Source organism: Panthera uncia (assembly GCF_023721935.1).
Source record: "Panthera uncia isolate 11264 chromosome C1 unlocalized genomic scaffold, Puncia_PCG_1.0 HiC_scaffold_3, whole genome shotgun sequence".
NCBI classification, from domain to species: Eukaryota; Metazoa; Chordata; class Mammalia; order Carnivora; family Felidae; genus Panthera; species Panthera uncia.
This window is the reverse complement of record NW_026057584.1, coordinates 55,348,693-55,373,663: the sequence shown is the minus strand read 5'-3', so window position 1 is coordinate 55,373,663 and position 24,971 is coordinate 55,348,693. Positions and strand designations below refer to the sequence as shown.

Here is a 24,971-nt window from a genome sequence, read left to right as displayed (position 1 = left end):
TTAGATTTTAATTGTTCTGTTAAAGTCTGTTGTAGCCATGAATTTGTCATCTCAATATCAGAAGTTTCATTTGTAGAAAATAAGTCAAATGACTTAGTAAAGAAATGGAAACATGACTTTAAGCATCCACGAAGCACTAAATTAAACTCTTAGGTAGGTATAGTCCCAACTCATATGCCTTTAAAGCCTGGATGTTAGCATTCCTGAGTTGGTGATGTGTTGGCCAACATTCAGCATGTACCCCTACCAGAACCAAACATACAAAAATGTGCTGTAGAGCACAAACACATGGACAGCTACATCCTCTTTTCAGCTTGAAACCTCCCTCTGAAGAAGCATCATTGCAGTCAGATCACCTCAAAGAGTGGAAACTACCCATGCTCTCTGTTCTTACCACTACCTAACAAGTATCATGGAGCCAGAGCCTCATCTGGCAAGAGGTTGTTGGGTGTCCTTCCAACTTTAATTGGTTGGATCAATTAAACCTTGAAATACAAAGTTAATGCTCAGATCACTCATACAAGCAGCTAAGTCTAGATTGTCTTTTTAAAATCTGACCAATAGAGGTGCACCTATTGAGAAGGTGGCTCAGTTGGTTAAGCGTCCAACTTCGATTCCGGTCATGATCTCATGATTTGTGGATTCGACCCCTGCGTCAGGCTCTGTGCTGACAGCTCAGAGCCTGGAGCTTGCTTCGGATTCTGTGTTTCCCTCCCTCTCCCTCCCTCCCCTCCCCCCGAAATAAATAAACATTAAAAAAAATTAAAAAAAATAAAATCTGACCGATAAAATAGTGCTAAAGTGATATCCAGGATACTCAAACTAGAACTTTCAAACTGTAGTTGTTATAATATTGGTTAGGTGCTTTTTGCTTTGGCTAAATTCTGCTTTTGAGCTCCAGCTTTGGTAATCAAAATATATAATCTGTTTCATAGTTTGTTTTTTAAATAAGCATATAATCTTTTCAACCTTATAATTAAATTCATAATTCAAAATCAAAGTTTTTTAATTTATCTAGCTAAAAAGAACTCTGGCTAGCAGACCCCAGATTTTTCCCTTTTAAAACGGGACTCTTTGGTAGCTTCTGCTAAGTTTTCAGTCCCTTAGACCATAAAGAGTAGTTCCAGATAATTCTTGGTGACTAGGTTGGCTACCATGTCCACATATCTCGCACCCAACACTCCCATCACTGCCCATACACATCTGTTCATTCGTACCACAAAATGCATACATGTAACACACATGTGCACAACTATATTGTAGCTCCAGAGCTACAAAAAGTTAAGATAGGGATCTTGTATTCCACAATTCACAATTATTCTAAATATGTGATGCCCAAAGTACTTAAGCCAGGTGTTCTTTCTTGAAGCCGTTAGCATCCAAAGGGGACTGTTGAACCTGTGATTTCAAAGACTATCCCTGAAGCATCCATTTCCTCTGTTCCAAAAGTAATTTTTTTTAATGTACTGTATGTTGTGGAGGAACACAAAATATTTGTCTAATATGTATATATATTGTTAGATATTAAATTGTAAAAAGGTGAATTCTACTTTTAATTTAAGCAGAAAAAGAACTTTTCCCCCTGTTAGTTTCTGTAATGTTCAGTATTTGGTATATATTTTTTTGTATCTCTAAAAATATATCTGAGGCTCTTAAATATCTGGCTTATGTACTTTGGGCATCACATATTTAGAATAATTGTGAATTGTGGAATACAAGATTCCTATCTTAACTTTTTGTAGCTCTGGAGCTACAATATAGTTGTACACACATGTGTGTTACACGTATCTAGATCAGTATAGTCAGCTAATGTCTAAATGCCTATAAGTGCAAATAAGGATTGTACAAAGGGCATTATTATTGTTATTTAGCTCTAGAATAAAGGTCTTCTACTTTGAAGTGGGATTCTCTCTTTGAGATTAGGGTCTTTGGTATTTTGTTGCTGTTGTTACAGTTTATTGATTCATCAGAGACAGCTACCAAAGGTTCTTTAGCATTTTATGAAGACTCTTTTCTTTTTTCTTTCTTTCTTTCTTTCTTTCTTTCTTTCTTTCTTTCTTTCTTTCTTTCTTTCTTTCAAGTTTATTTACCCACTTAGAGCACAAGTGAGGAGGGAGAGAGAGGACAGACAGAATCCCAAGCAGACTCTGCACTATTAGTGCAGAGCTCAACATGGGGCTCAAACTCACAAACTATGAAATCATGACCTGAGCTGAGATCAAGAGCTTAACTGACTGAGCCACCCAGGCACCCTTGTGAAGACTATTTCTGATAATCATCTTAAAGGCTTAAAAGCCTCATTGAAGCATTTTTACTTAAATTGTGTTTTCTGTCTGCACTTCTGTAGTTGACTTAAATTGTCAAGCAAAACCGAAAAGATTCCTAGTTGCTTTATTACATAGGCCATGATTTCTGACCTCAGTTATCACTGATGGAAGCTCACAAACCTCTGCCTTCAAGGGGTTAAATTCTTCCATTAAATATCTTTATGAGGGGCCACAGCCATGCTGCCTATACTGTCTTGTCTTTTTTTTTTTTTTTTTACTTTCTAGTTCACTAATCAAATGTATGTTAGATTGATTATTGTAAAAGTATAAACCATAGAAAATTTGACAAGATAGATGTGTAAATTATCCTTCTGACAGAACTAATGATGCACTCCAAGCACCTTCTGTTTTCCAGCGCTTGGTGAGCAACTTCATTAAATATGCAATGGCTGTTGGGTGGCTTCTCAGCCGATGGTTCAGTTCCTTGTGGAATTGCATTATTACTAGAGGTGTAAAACCAGGCAGACAAGCTAGCTGTTGGGCATCCTGCTGAGGTTCTAATGTGCTCCATCTTGTTGGAGCAGTTGTTTGCAGTCTTTTCAGGACAATTACATCCATAACAACAGGACACATTCAGTGAAACTATATTACAGATAACAGTGGAGACTAGCATTGACTGCTCTTCACCCCTGTCTCTTGAGCTACCTCATTGTGGGTAGCTAGTAATAATGCCACTTCTGTCACTCAGAGAGTAGTTGCTTTTTTTTTTTTTTTTTAATCCCTTGGAGCAAATCTGGCAATAACTGATTTGCAGCTTTTTTGAGTGCTTAAAATCATAGGCTATTTGAGGTGAAAGACTTCATAGACTCCAGTCCCTTTGAAGATGAGAAAACCAAGGCTAGAGCATTGTGGTGAGTTGTCCCTTTGAGAGATAGGAGGACCAGGTAGAACATCTTGTAGGTGGCAGAGATTGCATGAGTAAGAATTTGTTCTGTTTGGCTTCCAGTTTGAGAGCTCTTTTAAACGTTACTTTCTTTTTGAATTTAAGATTTTTTTTCTTCTGTAAATCATTCCGCTCCCCCCCCCCCAATATTAACACAGCAAACTCTTTTATTTCTAGAAGCCAAGCAGAAATATCTTGCTTTCTAAGGATTTCATGCTATAATTTTAATGACAATTTGATGGCTTCCTGGAGAACTGGACACAAAAGATGATTTGAGTTGAGCCTGAAATGGTATTTAACGTTCCAGATGGCAGGTGCTACAGTGTATCACTGCAGCCTGATAAATGGCAGTGCATTTTAGAATGACAGGCAGAATACTTTAATGAAAGAAGGTTTCCCATTTCGGTTGTCCAATTAAATCACTGTTGATGACTTTGGATCATTAATGAACATTTGTGGAAAATGACCACTTGAATTCAATTATTACAATATGTTTGAAAAGTAGTAGCCACAAAGAATCCTATCTGTAAATTAAAAGATTTATCCATTTTGCCACAGATAAATTAGCACATTGCTTTGCATAATGCCAAAGCAGGTTAACATTTCACTTTTTTTTTTTTTACAGGTTAAGTACATATCCTTTCTTATGAAAGTTCTACTTAGAAAAGTTTGTTTTTTTATTGGGTGCCTTTTAAAATATAATTTATGCTACGGACCATTATATTCTCAATAAAATATTAATTTATTCTCAATAAATTAGCAAGAGCTAGGAACAACGAAGAAGAACATTATACAATGTATAAAAGTAGAAGATTAAGTTTAAGATGGATTAGGTGTTTGATTTATTTAGTGCCTAGGAAGAATCTCTAATTCTGGAAAAATAATAGGAAGAATTATTTGGGAACATGCAAATTTATTTAAAAGTAATATGAAAGTAAAATGCAAATAAAAGTTTTATAACCAGATTTTTTTCTTAAACCCATTAAAGGTTCAGATTTTCTTAATTATTTTAAGCTTTAAAATATTTTGTGGATGTATATCCTGCCATTTTTGCTATAGTATACCCAACAAATTCATCTGGATATGTTTTTCTTTAATTAACTTCATTTTCTCTGAAACTTTGGGATGTTTTGGTAGTTCAGACAGGGGGTGGGTTCTTTTGAAATGCATGTTTTTCTCATTTTGTTATTTGTAAAATGGGCTGCAATCTCAACCCAAGCTTCCTTCATCTCCATTTCATAGTTTCTAGAGAAAGGAGACACTGGAGCACAGGCTTCCTCTGGGAATACATTGGGCTTAATGAGCTTGATAGTCTGGTGGGCTCAATAAATCAAATAAAGCAAAACATTTCTCATTTTTGAATAAAAGCATTTATCACACAGTGTTTGTTCATTCATGGTCACAAGATTGATTGGTTCCCAGCAACATAGTGTATATTGAAGCATTTTTTATTTTGTTTTTCCAGTGGGCAAGTTACGGAAGCAGTGGCTAAAGGAAAGTATCTCTGATGTCGGCTTTGGGATGCTGAAGTCTGTCAAGGAATATGTGGACCCCAATAACATCTTTGGAAACAAAAACCTTTTATAAATCCATTACTGTTGTTACAAAAAAATGTCACTTTTTTTTAGATTGTATTTCAGCAAAATTTTTTTGTTGGTTTTAAATAAGTTGTTTCTGTATTTGTTTTGTTTCTACATCTATGGATTGACAGATGGTATTCCTAAATCTCTCTCATTGTAGGTGCATCAGTTTACAGCCAACTGGTTGTCATTTCAAATTTTAGTCAGGTGGCACAGGGCTGCTAGTTGTTATTTCAGAGGAAGATGCTGCCAGCTGTTTCATGTTGATGCTTCCCCTTGGGAACAAAGGGAGATTTTGGTGTCATCCACTGCTTATCTAGCCTCTCTTTTAAGGACGTTTCTGGAAAGCAGTTATCTGGGGAAGGATGCCACTGAGGAGTGATAACACATGTATGTTTTTTAAGAGTGCATTCTAGTGTGAGTAGGTCATTAAGAAGAATACTAATGAAAGAATATAGGCAACCTGTTATTTAGGATGCCTTCAGTTCGATGAGATGCTTGGCCTACATTTTTCTTTGAAATTAGTATACATTTATAAAACCTGAAATGAGCAAAAAGTTATTGTTAGGGGACATGTTTCTATTCTCCACGTTTCTGTTTCTACTCGGGTATGAGTTGAATGTATATCACTGAGATAACTTCTTGTTATATCCTAGTTCCTTCATAGTATGTTTTGTAAGAAAGCTGACTTATCACTCATTGTATGTGAACAGCAGGTTTACCATGAAACGAATGCCTTTATTCAGCTTAGAATCCTAATGTTTCTGATTTCACATTCTTGTTGCTGAGATGCAGAAGAAACTGCAACCGGAGCAGAAGAAGGAAGACTCCTTACACTTAATGTCTCCAGTTTGAAGAATTGTTTGACTGATGAAACACACTTACCATTTAGCTGTTGAATTTGAAAACCTCAAGAGTTTCAATGACAATTTTTTTTTTTAATTAACCCAAACAACCTGGTAAATTGTCATATAAAAGTAAAGTTTCAATTTAGTTTTTAATAGTGGTTTAATGCCTTTTTTGAATTACTGGTTTAACCTAAATTTTGAAAATATGTTATGTATTAATACACAAACCATAATCAAAAGTTTGAAATGTCATATTTCTTAAGTAATAGGGAGAACATTAATCACATTTCACAAACGTTTTTACATTCAAGCCTGGATGTTACAAGAAGTGAAATGATTACTTTGAATCACTGTCTGTCAAGGTTCATGATTCACATTTCGGGATGGATTCTTTTCTTAATGCAATACCTAACTTTTGATAATTTTTTTAAATTAATATTTGATCAGATAATGTACGTCAAGATGCAGACGATCCTTTAAAAGGACACACTGTCTGTCTACATAGCAACAGCTCCAAAGTATTTTGGGGCAGTTTGATACCTTTTATATCTGAAGTATACTTAACCAGAAAAGTAAAAATTTAAATTGACAAAATAGTATTTTTAAGACTTCAAAATGATAAGCAATTTTTAATAAAATTGGCCTCAAACTAATAAACTTAAAATCTGTAAGCAAATCAAAATTAAATACTAGTTTAACAACAAAAACTAAATATTTGTTAGAAGCTGCCTCTCTTCATTGGTGATTTATTTTTAGTTACAAAAATTCCAGCAAATCTTAGCATTAAAAGCCCTTGATATTTGAAATAGTTGGATGCTTGATGAGGAAATTACACTTGCCTCTAGAATTATTAAAAAAAAAAATCAGCTTTATAAAATGGATCTATTCATGAAGGTAATTTCTCTAACTGGTGATCAAAATGTAAAATTTAATACAGTATTAATATCTCACTGGAGTGTATACTTGTTTCTGAGTAATTTTTTTTAAATAAAATTTACAGATTCATAAGCAGATCCATTCCTTTGCAAGTGATTGTTATAACATTCTTTCCCAGGGAGTTCAGATTTCAACAACCTCAGAAATCTGTATCTGGTATTAGGAAACTATAAATGTCACGGCTGAAAGTTGTGTTCACTGTTCTACATGAACCTTACGGAAATTAGTGATTTATGTCTTTGTTTTTCTTCTTCCATGTATGCAGAACTCCCCAATCTTGATTTTATAGTGATGACTACATTCTGTTGTTGGAATCATTTCTACAGGGATCATTTTGAAACACACAAACACTCACCAGTGCTGTTTCCCTCTGATTTAGTAAACCAGAAAGCCTTTCCCCACTTCTCACACCTGCTTCTGAGAGGTACCTCGGCATATACTTAGTTTCCGTGGAGAACTGAGTTCTTGAATATGCACAGAAGCACTTAAACCTTGCCTCGTATTTCTGAAATATCTGAAAATGGCTTCATAAAAGTTAAAGCCTGGAGAACATTGTTTATGTGAGGCTTTTAAACTCATTTTGAATAAGTTTGTTTAAAATTTTAAAAGCTCATATCCTATCTGGTTTTTAGTACTGCATAAACGTTGACTTGTCTTTCTTAAATCAGTCATATTTCTAATAATTCGTTGATGTCACATTTGGGTTGAGGTTTTAGTGGGACTAGGAACTTGCTGCTAGTGAGAAGTGGCATTGAATACTAAAGACTCAGTATGAACAGGCTTTATTGACCCTTAGAGAAACTGTTGCCTTAATGTTTGGTGTACAAGTACAGGCATAAGTGAATTTTGTCTTATAATGAGTAACTTGAGCTTTTTTAGTTTCATAAGAATTGTAGAAGCCACATGTTTATTGTGCCCAGCATTTTACCACAGAGAAAGAGGATTGAATTCTTTCCTCTTTGGAGGAATTGGGAGTTTGCTTCCTAACTGCTTACAGATTACACTATTACTTAAGAGTTATTTATGAAGCTGGAAGCTTTCTAGTGCACATAGTTGTGTTGACATATTTTGGAAAACAAAAGTGCAATAAAGGATGAGCTTCCGTCAGTATGTGTACTGTGTCAGATACAGATGGTTGCAAGGAAACCTGCGTTTCAGAGTATTTCCTTAGTAACTGCTAAGTCCTAGCTTGCATTTTTGAAAATGCCTTTCTGCATGTTGGCTCCAGAGATATTTCTTTGTCATTTTCTTTCATAGCTACAACTTCTTAACCATAGCTAATCAAAGAAATCCTGTAGTCTCAAGCTGAAGTGTGTAACCTCAGCTGTTAAAAATGGGACTGGGTTTGGTTGAACATCTATTCTATTATAAATGTAGAAACACAAATAGTTATTTATTATGGATTGATTCACAAACTGCATGTGCTTGGTACATGAAGCAGCCAAAATGGAATGCTGTGGAAAGTGTTCTCTACATTTTAAGAAATACTGAGATGGGCATTAAGGACAGCTTTAATAGCTTTTCATTTACCACTTGATCTTTGGTAACTTTGATTTTAATTGCGGCTTAGCTCATGGTGGGAGAAAAGCTGAAAACAAGTGCCAGTTTCAGATTGAAGAATACAGAATCACCTTTGGCTTTACAAGTTAGGGAAGCGAGGCTTTGCTCAAGGCTCCAAATGAGCCATATGTCAATATATTCATTGAATTCTTACTAATTTCAGTGTCCTGAATTAATGTATACATTGATGCTAAAATTCAGAAAATGTAAGTCTTTTTCTTAACTATTGAATAGGGTGTCTACTATGAAGGATGTAAGTTACTCGGCTTTCTGCTTCCTAAGCCACAGTGTTTGTCTTTAGCTTGGAATTTGTAAAAACTACTTGTAACGTCAACAGGTTATATTAACGTATATTATTAATAAAATGCACCCGGGTCTAAGAGATTTTGTTTTCTTCAAAGGGAGTGTGAAGCTCACTGTTCTGTTTGCATATGGGTTTTTCTTTCAATTTTCATTTTTCATCTTCATATTTCTGATTTGAAAACAAAATTTTTATAATTTTATTGATGAAGCATAATCAAGTCCCTTTAGAGTATATTGTTAGCTAGGTTTTATCACTCTAATTATTTTTTAAATCAGTGTTCTATTTCTTGGAGGTGTTCAGTCTCCTGTGAACCTGAAGCATTCCAGTTTGAACCTAGAAAGCTCCTCAGAGAATGAGCACTGTGCTCTTCTGACCACAATAATTCCTTAACAAACGTCAATGAGGACCACTGACAGATGGAACACTCAAGCCAAAGAACATCACAGAATGAAAGTAACTTTAGTTCAGTGAACATAAAAAGATTTCTTCTTTGGTTCCCAAAGGAGATTGTCTTACACGTTTTTTTCTCACAAGGAAGAAAATAATATATTAAGCATCATTAAGAACATTTTTCAGAGACTGAACTTCCAAATCTAAGAGGGAAAGAGGAAAGAGAAGGGAAGAAAATGCTTTAGTGTGGAGTTCTAAGCAGCATGCATACCTGTTTTTCAGGCATCTTATTGTTAGCAGTGTTTTTCATGAACATGAGCACCCTTGAAAACGTGTTGTTTAATCCTTAAAGTAACCTTGTTCACATATCTATGAAGGACATGAAATTCTTCTACTGGTATACGGTTTCTATAATTATTTTTTGGGCTACTTAAAGAATATCCCCAAAAGTTCACAGTGCCTTGTTGGGATTTTTTTTTTTTCCATGAAATAGCCATTATTTAAAATGGGTGGGAGAGGATAAGTGTTTAAAGACTGAGATTGTTTAGTAGTTCAGGGCTGTTCCTCTTCAAGAATATGTCAGGAATTAAGTAGTTACATGTAGAAACACTGAAAATCCTTTCCACAGTGTGGGTTTGGATCACCTATTCTAGTATGTTTCACTAGTTATATGGTGGACCTGTACTCTCATATATCTGTTCAGTCAATGGGATTTATATGTACTTTCATTCTGAGATTTTCATTCCTACTGTCCCAACTTCGTAGCCCTAAGATGTGGCTTAGTAGATGTGGCATACTCACTCAGTCCCTGAGACACCCACTATATGCTTCTGGATGTTTGCTCACACAGCTCCTGTGGAGCAGAGCCTGTGGGGGGAGGGGGGGTTCTATTCCTTATGTTGTGTGTCAGTCCTTTTTTCTGTGACGGTGCCTTCAGAAAAATGAGTATCTCTGTTCCTGGACAATGATAAATCTTATGAGAAATATGTGTAGATTATATTTCTTAATTTTTGTCCTTTTTAGCTAAGCCTGTGGAATACTTTGGCTCTGATACAACTTGACTTGAATAATATCTTATCCTGAGTCTTCCTCCAAGGCAGTACATATTCCTGCCAGTACTGTAGTAATCTTTTGGGAACTACATGTGGGTAAGCTCTTGTATGTAAGCCATTATACTGCTGTAACTAATGCATACAAACAGTTCTTCTCTTTACATTTATGGTTTAAACATTGGTATGTAGTGGAAAGGGAAATTCCTGAGAGATCTCAACATAGTTTTGTCAGTTCAGACTGAGCCATGTTGTTTTCCACAAGGGCTCAACACATGGTCTATATACTGTGCTTTTGGTGTATGTTTGGATTCTCCTTTTATTGCTTTTCCTAGACTGTACTGTTCTATAAGCAAATGCCCATGTGTGATTTTTAAGACGTGCTGGGAAGAAATAAAACAATATCAAAACCACTCATTGTTACAGAAATTGTTGCTTATTTCACGTTAATTCCATGTAACCTTTGTTGGCAGCATCATGCTATACTCACAGAGAATGGATAGAATATAATCTGTACCCATGAGTAGCCTCTCTGTTAGTGAAGGACATGTGCACAGATACTGGTTTTGTCCCTGCCTGTGGCTCCTACGCTAGAGGGCGGGTTGTAGTTTTCTGGGCTCTGAAATGACAGAACTTTGTGTTGAACCTAGTCTTCCTTGGTACATTGAAATAATCACTTGTGTCACTAAGATTTTGGCTCTTACAGTAATTAATTAAAGAAATTTTCTTCCTGGCTCATATAAACTTGGACTGAAAAACCCTTAGAAATCATCTCATCTTATCTTTTCCCAAACATAATTGACTACTTTCTCCTATCCCCCAGGCCACAGATAACTAGTCTTCCTGAACATTTGTTGTGACCAAATGGGAGTGTATTGCTTATCTGGGAAGCCTTTTCCAACTTGAAATCTTAAGAGGTTTTAAGGTATTAAAGAGGTGTTAAGAGGTTTTTGTTTATTTGGTTGAAATCTGTCTCCTCTATCCATTGATGGAACTTTTGTCTTCTGTAGTCATAAGTTACTTTCCAGTTGCTCTAATGAAAGGCAGCTCTTCCAGTGTTTAAAGGCAGCTCATGTTCCCCCACATTTCCAACCTTTGCTCCTATGAGTTCTAGATCCTTCACCATCCCAATCGCTCTTTGTATGTGCCTCTTTGGTGTCCTTAAAGTGAGGTATCTAGGCCTGAATGTGCCAGAGTAGAGCCAATGATTCCCTTTTTCTGTCACTAATAAACACATTTTTGATGGACACATTGCACTATCACCTCACACTGAACTTGAATTTCACAAAGCTTGTCTTTTCTGCATATGCCGTTTTGGCCATGCCTCCCTGGAAGCTGATTTTTCAAAGCCCCTTTACCTATATCCTTACTAAAATTTGTATCTTACTGGATTTATTTCCAGATTTTCAAAACTTTAGAATCTTGACTCTTCTCCAGAATATTTTTTGTCCCATCCAGTTTTAGGTCCATGGAAGTGAGACATGTTATGTCTGGATTCCCTTGCCAGTAATGGCAGATAGCTATGGTACACAAGGGCCTGCCCAACAACACATCCGTGAGAGAGCATTCAGGGCTCAGGCAGTACTCTTCCACTTGACATGCTGTTGTCTACCTTACTTACATGTTTACATTTTGTCCACAAATAAGCCCTTTTTTCTCAATGATGAATCAACTATTAAGATAACATTAAACATGCGGTTTCACTTAACACTGTCAGCTGCCAGAGTGAAATCCTTTGGTAAAGCTCGCTGGTCCAGCTTCTTACCCTATCGGGAAAGCAAATGAGGTCTTACTGCCAATCACATTTACTTTTGCCTGTGTTTGGCCTCAGGGATATGCCTCTTTGCAGTAGTACTCATAAACCCATTTTCTGATGTGACTTGTTGATTGGGTCTAGTGTTGGCTGGTGGACAAGCTCTTTAATTCATTCTTACACAATTCTGTCACATCTTTGGTATCTCACTGCGTCCGTATTACACCTGGGAAGGTACTTCTTAAAAACAAATTTTGTCACAATAAAGCTGTAAAATAAGAGAAGATGGAGTTCTAAAGTCTAAGAAGACAATGGAAAGAGTTCTAGAATTTTGGGTGTACTCCATTTTTCTCTTTTGGACCTGATTTCTTTTTTATAATGAAAATCTCTAAGGTTCCTTCTACTTTGGTCTCAGTGATTCTGATTAAGTTTAGATATTTTTGCTGAATACTACCCTAAAATGACTATTGCATTAATAATCTGTTTAATTCATTCTTTATTAGCTAGACACTGTGCTGAGCATTTAACCCTAGACAGGAGGTCATGTCACAAAATGTGCTGTTTGACTAATACTATGGGTACAGCCCAATAAGTGAATACAAAAAAGCCCAGATGTCACTTTGGTCCCAGTGATAGGTCAACAAAAGCTAAAGGCAGTTAGGGAATGGTAGATAGCTGTAAGTCACACCATTTCTAGGAAGCTACTCCGTGTGTCAGAGAATACCATCAAGAAACCACAGTCTCCCACATGTTTCCAGATCATCCATAGCCATTAAGAAAAGGACGAGGGAACCTAAGACAAAAACTTACATTCAAAAATGCTGGTGTTCCCCTGAAATGAAAGGTTTCACTTTCAGAAAGTTATTCCTTTAAAGCTTCCCCTCCATTATCTCACATTTCCTAGTAAGCTGATTTATTTGGGCATCACCCCACACCCCCATAGCCCTACATACACAAACAAACAAATTGTTATAATCTTGGGCCATGCCTATCACTGGCAGTTCTACATGGATTCCATCTGAGGTGCTCTTCTGAGGTCTGAGAGGCCATACCTATATATTCCTATTTCACCCTGCAGGAAGGGAGTATCATCTAGGATTTCATTGCCCAATGACCCCACCCCTTTAGTCCCCACACTCCCAGTTCCCAGTTGTCTGCTTCTTATGAATGGATCAGAGATGGCCACTGTACACCTGACCTCACAGATGGAGTTAGGGTGAACATTCGTGCCACAGCTGGGGCCAAATTCAAAGAAGGGCTGGCTGGAGGAATAGGAATCCTTTGACAGTCTTGTTACTGATCACAGGAGTCTCTGCTCGTCGTCCTGGGAAGATCAAATTGTTACTCATGTCTGAGAAAATGGAAATAACTACTTGTTTACAAACACATGCTTATATTCTGGACATGTGTGAAGATGGGGGTTTGACTAAGATCACGAGATACTAGATTTAATATTTGATCCCTTTGAAATACACTGTGCAGGGGGTGCCTGGATGGCTCAGTTGGTTAAGCGTCCCACTTCAGCTCAGGTCATGATCCCGTGGTTCATGGGTTTGAGCCCTGCGTCGGGCTCTGTGCTGACAGCTCAGAGCCTGGAGCCTGCTTCAGATTCTGTGTCTCTCCGTCCCTCCCCCACTTGTGTGTGCACTCTCTCTCTCTCTCTAAAAAATAAACATTAAATAAAAATAAAAGACACCATGCAGATAGAATGAAAAAGGAGTAAAAGCTTTAGAAATACACAGAGATCTTTTTTTGTCAAGAACAGTGCCTTAGCACTGAACACATAATGTTCTAGGAGCATAGAAAAAAGCTTTTCAGAACTTTAGGGATGAAAGCCTTTGGTTAAATGGCAAAATATAGAGTCTGTTAGTATCATAGTATCAAAAAGCAGAGCTAAGTACTTCTGAAGGTGAGTTTAAAAGAAATATATCCTAAAGGACAATACGTTTTTGGAGAGTTAGGAATGTCCTCACCCTTCAGTCTCCTCAAGGACTCAGAAGGCTAGGCAGCTTTGTAGGTGTGGTTCAGGAGTCTTTGCTCTTGCTAGGCAACAGTCTGTCAATCTGAGGGGGTGCCTCTCCAGAGAGCATGGGTAAGGAAGGGGACAAATGCCTTGATTGACCTTTATTCCTGTACTCAGTGTTAGGAGCAGTCAGGATTTCCTGATTCATTGCTAACCAGGAAATCCCAGCTGCCCAGCGGCAAGGGGTTAAAAAACAGTTCTGAAAAGCTTTTTATGTTCTGGAGAGCAAAATTACACATACATGCAAACCACAAACACATAGCACCTGGGTAAATAAAATGTGGCTGAATAAAGGCCAGGCTATTTGCAAAAGGGAATCTGGAAAACATTTGCTTTTGGGTGGTTAACATTACTTACACTTTATGCATTTTTTTAAGAAAAAAAAATAGAGGAAATGTGCAAAAAAAAAATCAGAATTTTAACATGGCTGTTGAAAATGAGATTTCAGTTCATTACTTTCCAAATCCTAAGGGGTGATGGAGATTGAGAGGGGCATAGAGCTACTACTGCACAAAGAAGTAGCAACACTTTTAGTACAAAAGTTGTTAAACAAAGACCATTTCCCAGAGATAGAATTGTGCTATGGGATACACTGAAGAGGTCATTAAACACTGTCCTCCAAACATGGGATGAAACGTCAATAGTAAATAGCAGTAAATAGTAAATAGTGAATGGTATCAGTGTACATAATAAAGACTAAAAATGCTTAGAAATTCAAAACCATTGGACTTCATGATAAGTCAGATTTTCTGATATGACAGAATTTAAGCACCCAGGAGTTCATGCTAGAGGATTTATGTTGAGCATAACTTGTCTGGGAACCTACATGCCTAAGTGATTTCTCCTTGAAGGAAAAAATCATCATCTCATTATGGGAGGGGTTCACTATCAGTAGAAAGCTATTAGATTGAACCATAAGAAATTGCTAGTTTTGTAGGTCGGTAACTTTCAAGATCAGCAATTTCATATACTTCAACCTAAAACTTTTGTTTTTTTCTAAGCCATGTCAAGTTGGGGTTCACAGTTACATTTATGGAGAGAAAGGGGGTAGGTGAACAAATAGTTTTTATATAGTTCAGAAAATAAAATGCCTAAGCAGAATGAGCGGAGTTCTAATTGGGAATGTTGCAGGTGTGAAACCAGCATTCTGAATCTACCAGAGAGGGTTTCAGAACTTTTCATCTGTAGTAGAGGTAGAAGTTTGGTGGCGTCATGGGAATAAGGTAGATTTTTCCATAACAGAGCGGTGACAACACAGAAATAACTCCAGCATTAACCTATCCTAAGTGGCAAACACAAAAGTAGGAATTAAGAACTAAGTTCTCAGGTTACCTCTGCTATTAGTTGCTATTTGGAGATAAATGAGAGCAGAGTTACAAAAAATAGTAACAGTACATCTTGTTAATGTGTACAAATTATTAACAAATGGAATAAAAGAAAACTACATAAAGTTGTTTCTTAAACAATTGTTTATTGTCTTTATACCATAGCACCATAATTTTGTCAAGGGCACAAGACTGCCCACTGAATCTTGCAGGAACCCAAGGAACCCAAACATTTATCACCTAAGGAATTTGGGGTTACATTAAGTGTTACCTCTATGTAGAAAAACCCTGCTAAAACATCTTACACTCTATGCAAAATGTGTGCATTCCAAATAAATAGTGAGAATAGAGCACAATCTCTAAACCTCTTAAATGCCTAGAAATCCTATATGTTAACTACTCTGTTCTGGACTTGATAGTGCCAAGTCCCTGTAAATTGTAATCCGTGTGCAGGGGACTCTCCAAATACAACCAAGCACAAATGATAACAAAGGAGAGGGAACATAGGCACTACAAGTTCTAATAAACAGAGAGTCCCAATTCAGCTTTGAATTTTTCGTATCTTTCTAGGTTTCAAATTTTCAGTATTTGTGAAGATTTTAAAAATAAGGTTTATGATTTGCAAATGTACAAAGTTTAACATATGACAAATGTAAAAATGCCAATGGCTACATATATTTATTTTTTTTATTACTGTTTTTTATTTTTGAGAGAGAAACAGAGCATGAGCAGGGGAGGGGCAGAGAGAGAGGGAGACACAGAATCCAAAGCAGGCTCCAGGCTCCAAGCTGTCAGCACAGAGCCCAATGCAGGGCTTGAACTCTGGAACCTCGAGATCATGACCTGAGCTGAAGCCGGACACTTAACCAACTGAGCCACCCAGGTGCCCTGCCAATGGCTAAATATAGATAAAATAATACCAAATATAGATATATAAAGCTATTATGATAAAAGACATTATCAGGCATCTCTATATATTCCACCCAATAATCTCATAAATCAAAGCTTTTAGCTGTCTGGATTCATATGTGACTGTATTCTTTCCAGTATGTATTCTTTCTTCTTCCAGAGGTTGTTCAATCATGGCAGGTATGTTCCTGCCATAAAGTTCACATTGTTCTAGAAACTGGACACATTCTTGAATAACACTGTCACGAAGCACGATCGTGTGTTTTGACATGTTTTCTAATAAGGACAGGAAGCATCTTTTGGCATAATACCAGGTATCAGTTCCCAGTTTCTTATGATAAGGCTCCAGGCTTTTGATCACCCGAGAAATACCAAAGTCATAATTTCCTTTGGCACAATAAAGTGTGCCTATCACCAAATTCACAATGCAGAGGTGGTAGATTTTCTTATCGGGGTCATCATAGGACAGCTGCTCTTCCTCCTTTTCAATCTTCCTCATCAACTCCTCAGCTTCTTCATTCTGACTTGTCATAATATATGAAACACACAGGTTAGCCAGCACAACAGCACTGACATTCAGGATGTGGTCATAATGCTTCTTGACTATGGGTTCATAGAAACCTATAGCTTCTTTGTATTTGTTTTCCTGCATGAACAGGACATGAGCCACGTTCAACTTCCACACATCATGGTCATTACAGAATTCCACAGATTTGCGGAAGATCTTTTCCACCATTGGATAATTCTCAAGGTTCCAGTAGATTTTGGCCTGGGCCATCAACACAGGAATATACTTCTCCAGAGTGTCATCATATTCATTCACTGCCTTTTTGACAGCTTCGTCATCTCTGTGGTGTCTTGCTTCCTGTACTTGTTTGGTGAGTCTCCGGAGCTGTTCAGTCAGCATCCCCGCTAGCCCATCAAGCTTAATGAAAGCCTCTTCAGGGGCTGTCTGGCAGGTGATCAAGGCATCCAAGAAGTCATAGAGATAGGGTGTGAGGAACTTGTAAGTCAAATGGGCATTCTCGGCCAGGACATCTGCTGCCAGGTCGAAATACTCATACTTACAGTAGAGCAGCAGCAGGTTGCCAAAGGTCTCCGGGGGAAAGGGGTTCTGTTGGAGCAAAAACTGTAGCTTTTCAAACCCTTCTGTAGGCCTGGCATCCATGTTCATTAGCGCCTGGTTGTGCAGGGTCACAGGGTCTAACTCTTCTTCTGCCCTAGGTGGCATGTCAGTGAGGGCTTCCTGGGCCGCCTCATAGTTTCTCAGTTGGTATTCTATGGCTGCTTTGAGGTTGAAGGCTTCCACCAGGGCAGTCTGGTGAAGGACTAAGGTGTTGCCAACACTTCGAACATCAATGCCCTCAGTGGTCATGCCCACACCTAGCTCCGGGTGCTGGCGGATGCCACGCTCAATAATGTCTGCGATGTGCTTCAGGGCCGGGGCATAGTGCCGGCTACTGTAATAGGCCAAAGCCAGGTTGTAGGAAAGGTCAGGCTGGTAGCCCGAAGCCTGGAGGGCCGCAAAGAACTTGGAACACGCGGCCTCATACTGTCCCTCCTTGTAGAGCAAACACCCCAGGTTGACCTGACCATCGGGCTCGTTCTCGCCCCCACTGTCCTCTCCCCCTTCCCCTCCCAGTAGCTGCTCCACCAGGCTCTTGGCCCCGGGCAGGTCGCCCTCGCTGTACTTGATCGCGGCTTGCAGACGGAGGACGCGGTTGTGGTAGGCGGGGTTGTCCAGGAGGAGGAAGGCGACCCTGGTGGCCTCTGGATAAAGGCAGGCCTTGTACAGGGCCTGGGCCTGGTACAGGCGGTACTGCTCCAGTTCCGGGTGCAGCTGGCCCAGCTGCTCATAGCACTCGGCCGCCAGCGTGAACTCCTGCAGGCGGTAGTAGCAGTAGCCCAGCAGCGACAGGCCGGCGCGGCTCCTCGGGCTCCGCTGGAGCTCGCCGCCCAGCAGCTGCACGGCCTCGGCGTAGCGCGAATCCCGGATGAACCGGTACACGACGGCAGTGAACTCCCCATCGGGGATCTGTGCGCCGCTCAGCCCGGCCATAACCGCTAAGCTGGTGGTGCGTGCTGGTTACCATGGCAACAAGCCCACCGGAAACGGAAGGCACAAAGATTATTCCGGGTTTATATTTGTTGGTTTGCATGCTCCCAAAGTTACTTTGCTGGGGGAAGACCAGACTAGGGTTGGAAAGGAATCACTAATGTGAGGGTCTCATATATGGACTCGTCCCCGAAGACTCCAGAGTGTGAGCGGCGTTAGCAAAGAGGAAATTCCTCCGGTTATTCAGTGACCGAAACTCCACTTCCCGGCATGCACCGGCCAATCGCGCAGCTGCCCAGGACGCTGCCGCGCTGCATGCTGGGAGGCGTAGTCTCTGCCGGAAGGACCTGCGGTCGTCAGAAGGTGAGAGTTCAGGGACCTTTTCTTTCTACAGACAGCAGGGTTACTGGCTCCCTGTTCTGTCACTTAGGTCTCTGGCGCGGAGAGGAAGGTTTAAGGGCTGAAGTCCCTTGCGTTTTTGAGCCTTTATAGACTGTGTGGTGTATATCAGTAGTTTCGTTGCACGTTGTTTTAGTGAAAGAAACGGGAACTGAAAAGGCGGAATGTCAACTTGGCATTCTCCAATTAGAGAAGGTTCAGTTTTCAGGCCTCATTGAGGACATAATAAGAACAAAATAGTGCAGCGACCAGGAGTCCTTATTTTGTTATTTCCAGAGGTTCACAGAAGGAAAGAGTGCTGTGGATCTTATCTGGTGCTGGGGGAGGATTGCCTTTAGTTCCAAGTGTCTCCCTCATACGCTACTCCCCCTTTTACACGACAACAAACATTATTAAGCACATATTAGCGTTTAAACCTGACCCTACACCTTGCCTTACTCCAAATTTCACTACCAGATGGAGACAATGGAAAAATCCATGACCTAGTCTTTTCCAAGGTGGAGTGGGAATAAAAGCACGACCAAAAGTATTCTCTTCTAACTCTCCAAATCTACTTAGTTTGTGTGTGCTTGTGTATATGGGGAGGGGGGGGGGTGGGGGGGAGAGAGGGAGAGATCCATCCAGCCTGTACTTGTCAGGCTTTAATGATGTTTGGGATATCACTGAACTGATAAAAATTGGATTTTCTTTTAGTAAAAAGAAAAAGAAAATTTCCTACACTTTAATTTTTGCCCCTCAGATTCTTAGTTTGAAGATCTCTGGAAATTTGCTACTGCACACACACACACACACACACACACACACACAAATTCTGAATTTCCTTTTGTTACTTTGTCTTTATTTGGAATAGATGCTCTAGATTCCGTGTTACAACCTCAGAGCTATTTTGTATAAATCCTTTTGAATTTAATAGTGCCCCTCATAGAACAGTGGAAAACTAGGGACTTAGTTATTCTATAAAGTTATAATGGATTACTAATAAAAAACATACCATAATTTAGATTGATGTGGAGACTGTAAAATTTGTGGGGGATGAACACAATTATATCAGTCAAGAATTAGAGAAGTAGACAAGATAGCAGAAGACAAAACTGGCTTATCCCGTTGAGGTAGTGGCAGTTCTTAAGATAATAAAATTAGCTATAACTTATGAATATAATAGGCAGTGCCTCTGCTGGTGGCCTAAGGTAAGGGGGTTTTCTTTCATAGCCTTCCACAGTCTTTCAGATTTCCATTGGCCTTGGTACAATCCAAGATAAACATAGTCCAGGTAAAAGCGTGTCTTTGCTATATAATTCAAGAATTCAATGCAAATCTCTTATTGCCTCAATAGTGTTGCAGCCTGTAAGTCTTCTCTATAAACAAATTTTGGTGCCAATATCAACCATATTATAGGGCACTCTATTAGACTATTTACATATATTTTTTCTAAGCTTAATAAGCACCCTGTATTCTGCTTAGTAGATAGAGAAAAGAAACAACTGGACCATGATATCCAAAAGCTAAGTTATTAGGAAAGAGTGACTGTTGAATTAATTCAATATATGTTTATTAGCTAAGGTCTTAGTTTTTCTTTTTTCAATTTTGTTAATGTTTTTATTTTATTTTTGAGAGAGAGGGACAGAGTGTGAGTAGGAGGAGGGGCAGAGAGAGAAGGAGACACAGAATCTGAAGCAGGCTCTGGGCTCTGAGCTGTCAGCAGAGAGCCTGATGCAAGGCTCATACTCATGGACTGTGAGATCGTGACCTGAGCCAAAGTTGGACACCCAACTAACTGAGCCACCCAGGCTCCCCTTTAAGGGCTTAGTTTTAAGGGAATACTAGTATGTTGGGTTTTTGGTTGTTATTTTCCCATTAGAACAACCACCTTGGGGTTCCTGAGTGGCTCAGTTGGTTAAGCATCTGACTTCGGCTCAAGTCATGATGTCATGGTCTGTGATTTCCAGCCCTGCATCAGGCTCTGTGCTGACAGCTCAGAGCCTGGAGCCTGCTTCAGATTCTGTGTCTCCCTCTCTCTCTCTGCCCCTCCCTCCACTTACACTCTCTCTCTCAAAAAATAAACATTTAAAAAAAAAACAAACCAAAAAACAAGCCACCTTGGTTAGATCAGTAAAGTGTGAACTTCCTGGCCTGAGATGCATCTGTAAGTAGATGTTAAGAAGTGACTGGTGGATGGCAGCATAGTTTCTAGTCACCTATTATAGCTAAAAAGAGATTTCAATAAGGCATCTGGATGCTATACTATCAAGAAACTGATTTCATTTATTTATACATTATTCTCCCTTGCTGAGAAGTTTGTCAAACTTGTGTTCTTCTAGATGGGACCGGATGAGGAGCCTTCTACTGCATGAGTACTGACAAAAGGACAAACTCCACCCATTTCAGAGGAATTGAGGGGGACTCTGGGCCACTCAAGATTTCCAGAGAAAGCAGCTGAGGAAGACCAGTATAACCCTACTCAAAGACTTCTTCCAACCCAATCTCTGGCTGCAGTCTTTTCTGGTCTTCAGCTAAAGTAGGTACATGATTTGAGGGATGCTAGCTAGTGTGCCTGAGTAATCAGGAAATAGGGTGCCTTCTCTTTTATGACTGCCTGATTGACACCTCTTGGGAAAAAAAATTAACATCCACAAGACTCAATATTTAAAAATCCTAATGTAGTTTAAATTCTTATGTATTAAGCTGTTACCTTTGGTAATTTGCTATTAAATCAAGGTAAAATGACAGAACATGGAAATTGGAAATTGCCTTTTATCTCTTTAGTCTGTTTCAGAGTTGTATCATGAAAGCATTCACCTTCAAATGGTTTCTTGGAAATGTATGAAAAACTGAAGAACTGTCTTCCCCAAATTTCTCTGATCCCTTCAGGCATCAGTTGGGGTCCCCTCTTTGTGTCAGTATCTATCTGTGAGCGTGGCAGCTAGTGGGGGCAAGAGGGATGCCATCCTATGTTTTCCCCCTTATTTCATGTGCTGCTGTTCCTGAGGCCTGGCTTGAAAAAAGCAGGACATTCGGCTTAGACAGATGGAGGGCAGGGTCATTTTCAAAATGAAATGAATGCACAAATCACACTGTGAAATTGGCATGACCATCACTGCTGCTGTGATAGACTGACTTTTATTTAGTCTATGATGGGCAGTTGGGGAATAGATTAGTTTGGGGGGAGGGGCAGCAGTGAAAGAAGACCCTTTAATTAATGAAAGAAATTCTGGAAAGCAATAAATGGGGTGGAATATTATAAAATGTCATAAAGGACCGTTTTGTTTCCAACAAAATCTTGAAAAATTGGAGCATGTATCAAAAAGTAAGTGTATCGTACCATTCCTAGCAATAAGAAAGCATTTGGTGGTTACAATGAAATGATTTAGTGCCTTATTGAAAGGATTTAGGCTTTGACTCAGGGTGGATTTTGCTACATAAAGGGCAGCATGTTCACCATATAGAAGAATTCCATTCAGGCAAAATGTGTAGGAGCTAAAAGCATGATGTTTGGTTCTTCATATGCTTATGTTTCTCCCTGCCAAAACAAGAGGTGATCAGATCCCATCTCTATTGGCATTCTCTTGTAAAGCTAATTGGAAATGATTGTTTCTTATTTATCCTGTAAAAATAGCCACTTCCTCTTAGTAAACACTTTATTTATAAGTGTTTCAACCTTAGCTCTGATTAAACATTTTCCTTAATAAAGGAAAACCGTCTGCAAAACCATTTGCCAAGTTATTATTTCTGTTTCCCGTCCATTCCAGGCCATTTTCTGCAGGATGGCCAGATTGAGAGGCTCAGATTCCTTGCTTCCTCTAGAGTCCAGCTTGATTTTTTTCGTCCCTCTGTGTCTATTGATGATGATAGAACTGACCCTCTTTCTACCACCTCTCACCTCTTATCTGTAAATAGGGAAGAAAAGAATAAATTACTGCCAAATTTGCAATGTAGTTCACTGACCTTTAGGGGCATCTGTTCAATCTTTTAAGACATTTGGAAAAGATTGTATGCTGAATCCACACTGGGGAACATACACGCTCAGATGGTGAGAAATTTAACCTCAATGAGACTTAATCTTTTTTCTCTGGTAGCTCCAGCTCTATTAATATTTTATATAGTAATTAATATGTTTTCTTCTTCATATATCTTGCTTTTCATCGAATAGTTTCTATTTTGAGGTTTATGGTGTTATTATCCAAACTAATTTATTAGGCAGAACGCAATAACACGGTTTATAAAAAGGAATTAGTGGAGTAGACACAGTTGTGGTACTGCCATTGAAAAATGTATTCCCCACAGCTGGAGTGTGATGTGGAATGCACTGCTGGGACTGGTGCCCACATCACTTCATTTGAGCATTTAAACTGAATGGGAAAGGTCTGTGAAGTCAATGGTCAGAGGAGGATATTCTTTTTTTTTTCAATTTTTTTTAATGTTTTATTTATTTTTGAGAGAGAGAGAGAGAGAGAGAGAGAGAGAGAGAGAGAGAGAGATGAAGCATGGGAGGGACAGAGAGAGAGAGGGAGACACAGAATCCAAAGACAGTCTCCAGGCTCTGAGCTAGAGCCCGGCACGGGGCTCGAACCCACAAACCGCGAGATTATGACCTGAGCTGAAATTGGACGCTTAACCAACTGAGCCACCCAGGTGCCCCTCAAAGGATGATATTCTTAAAGTTGTTATCAGCCTCAGAACACATTTTCTGACTTGCAAAGCCTCCAAACTGTTTTTCCACCAGGAGCCATCCATGATGGTTTTGACAACCAGCCATCCAATTGTCTCAAAAGTACAGTACTCTTTTTTAAGTCTTTCTCTGCAGAAAGTTGTGGAATGTACTCCTAGGGCCTGTGCTGGTGGACTAGGAGACCCAACTCAGAAACGCAGCCTCTCCTTCAAACCTCCTGCTCCCAAACTCCCCATATCCAATAAGTACACATCTGACAGTCTGCCTTTGAAGTATATTAACTCTGTATATTTCTCTCCAAATTCCATTACTGTTGCCCTGCTTTCTGCCACCACCATCTCTCTTCCAGATCTGCAACAAGTCTCCTAAATGACTTCCCCTCATCTCTTCCTAGGGCCCTTACAAAGATTTCAAGGCACTTTATCTCCCTTCTTTATTAAGGGTTTTACTCTGGGGATCTCCTTGTGCAAAACAGAATTCCCACTGGCTTTGCTTCCTCAGTCAGAGTTTCTGTCTCAGGTGTGTAAGTGTTGTCATTCATTTTAATGATTCTTGCTGCCTGAATGTAGGGGAATGTCTTGGGACTGAGACTCCAAATGGTTTTGAAGGGATGGTTGCTATATGTGGTAGTAGAAGTTGAGAATGATGTAGAACTTCAATTGATTTAATCACCTTCTCCTACTGAATAATTTAATAACATTATTTTGTTTTATAAGCACATCAAATGCTTTTCTTACCTCTGGACTTCTGTGCATAGAGGGGTTCTTTGCCTTTTCTGTGACTATAGAAATGATTTTATTCTTCTCTAGCCTCAGCAAATGGAACCCTGCAGACCTTGCCTTTTATCTGTAAAGTACCCTTAAAAACAACAACAGCAACAAAAACAGCAACAAAGAAATAAAAAACTGAATGAAGACATAAATAGGTCCCCAGGTGGCATAACACAGTTGAAAAAGGCTACTTTAGTTCAGCATAAAACCATCTGAAGTCAAATACCTGTCCTTCCATGGTCAACAGTATAGCCATGGAAAAGATTCTTAAGCTAAGTTGCAGTTCCCTTATTGGCAATACAGGGACCAAAATAATTTCTTTGTTTAAGATAATACAAAGCATCTGGCTCATAGTAGGTACTTAATACATTTCAACAGTTTTTGTTACATAAATGGAGATATTGAGATCCCTTGGGATTCTTATTAGAGTATCTTAAGCTTAAATAACTATAGGTCAAAACTATTAAGTTGAACGTTTGCATCCAGGAGTGGACATTCTCCTGACATTTCAGACGCTGTATTCCTAAGAGTGCCTGATAAACTCCAGAAAGTGGAGGAGCTATTATCTGTTGTTCTTCACTAAACCTGCTTCTCTAAGAAATTAAAGCATCAAATTTAATAGTACAATTTGTTCATTCATCAAATTAGTGAGTGTTTACTTTACCCAAGGCGCTGTGCATTGTGGAGAATCCAGAACCTTCAAGAAACTTACAGTCTAGGGGAGATACTATAAGTACATTAAAAATTTGCAACCCAGACAATATGTGCAGTGCCTCATGAGTGGTAAAACATGGCATAGAGGTTCAAAGTTTATAGTAAAAACAAACCAGCATTTGGCTAGGGCAGTGGTTTATAACTGTATTAGGTACTTTGCTTCTCCTTTTATAGCAAATATTTTCCAAGGCCCTCTTTATTGTTTTGAAATGAAATTTATATATGATATATAGCATCCTATGCACATAATTTCTCTTCCTTCTTTCCTTCCCTTTTTTCTTTTTATTTTTTTAATGTTTATTTATCTTGAGAGAGAGAGAGAGAAAGCACATGCGTGGGAGGGTCAAGGGGGGGCGTGTAGAGAGAGAAGGAGAGAGAGAATCCCAAGGAATCTCCATGCTGTCAGCACAGAGCCCAATGCGGGGCTCAATCTCAGGAACTATGAGATCATGTTCCGAGCTGGAATCAAGAGTCGGACG

General features: G+C 39.0%; 2 protein-coding genes across 7 annotated transcripts in view; one reads left to right on the top strand and one right to left on the bottom strand.

The window, feature by feature from the left end:
- The window catches only part of AGPS (alkylglycerone phosphate synthase), a 218,573-nt gene that overhangs the window by 137,885 nt on the left and 55,717 nt on the right, over positions 1 to 24,971 (top strand). For 5 of the 6 annotated variants that reach the window (XR_007454460.1, XR_007454457.1, XR_007454456.1 and 2 more), the window contains exon 20: positions 20,661 to 20,857. Coding sequence is in view for 1 of the 6 variants with exons in the window: in XM_049615961.1 (XP_049471918.1) it covers positions 4,676 to 4,797 (122 nt within the window). In the remaining 5 variants the exon portion in view is untranslated. Of the gene's footprint in view, positions 1 to 4,675; positions 4,848 to 20,660; positions 20,858 to 24,971 lie in introns of those variants that run through there. The other variant, XM_049615961.1, reaches the window with a different exon arrangement.
- Positions 15,106 to 18,127, bottom strand: LOC125911809 (tetratricopeptide repeat protein 30B). The gene has a single exon (XM_049615972.1). It carries the CDS (start codon positions 17,944 to 17,946, stop codon positions 15,949 to 15,951), a length of 1,998 nt encoding a protein of 665 aa, XP_049471929.1. The 5' UTR covers positions 17,947 to 18,127; the 3' UTR covers positions 15,106 to 15,948.

What these genes read in the sequence shown, in the direction of transcription:
- LOC125911809 (XM_049615972.1), bottom strand. Translation starts at nt 17,946, where the DNA reads ATGGCCGGGCTGAGCGGCGCACAGATCCCCGATGGGGAGTTCACTGCC.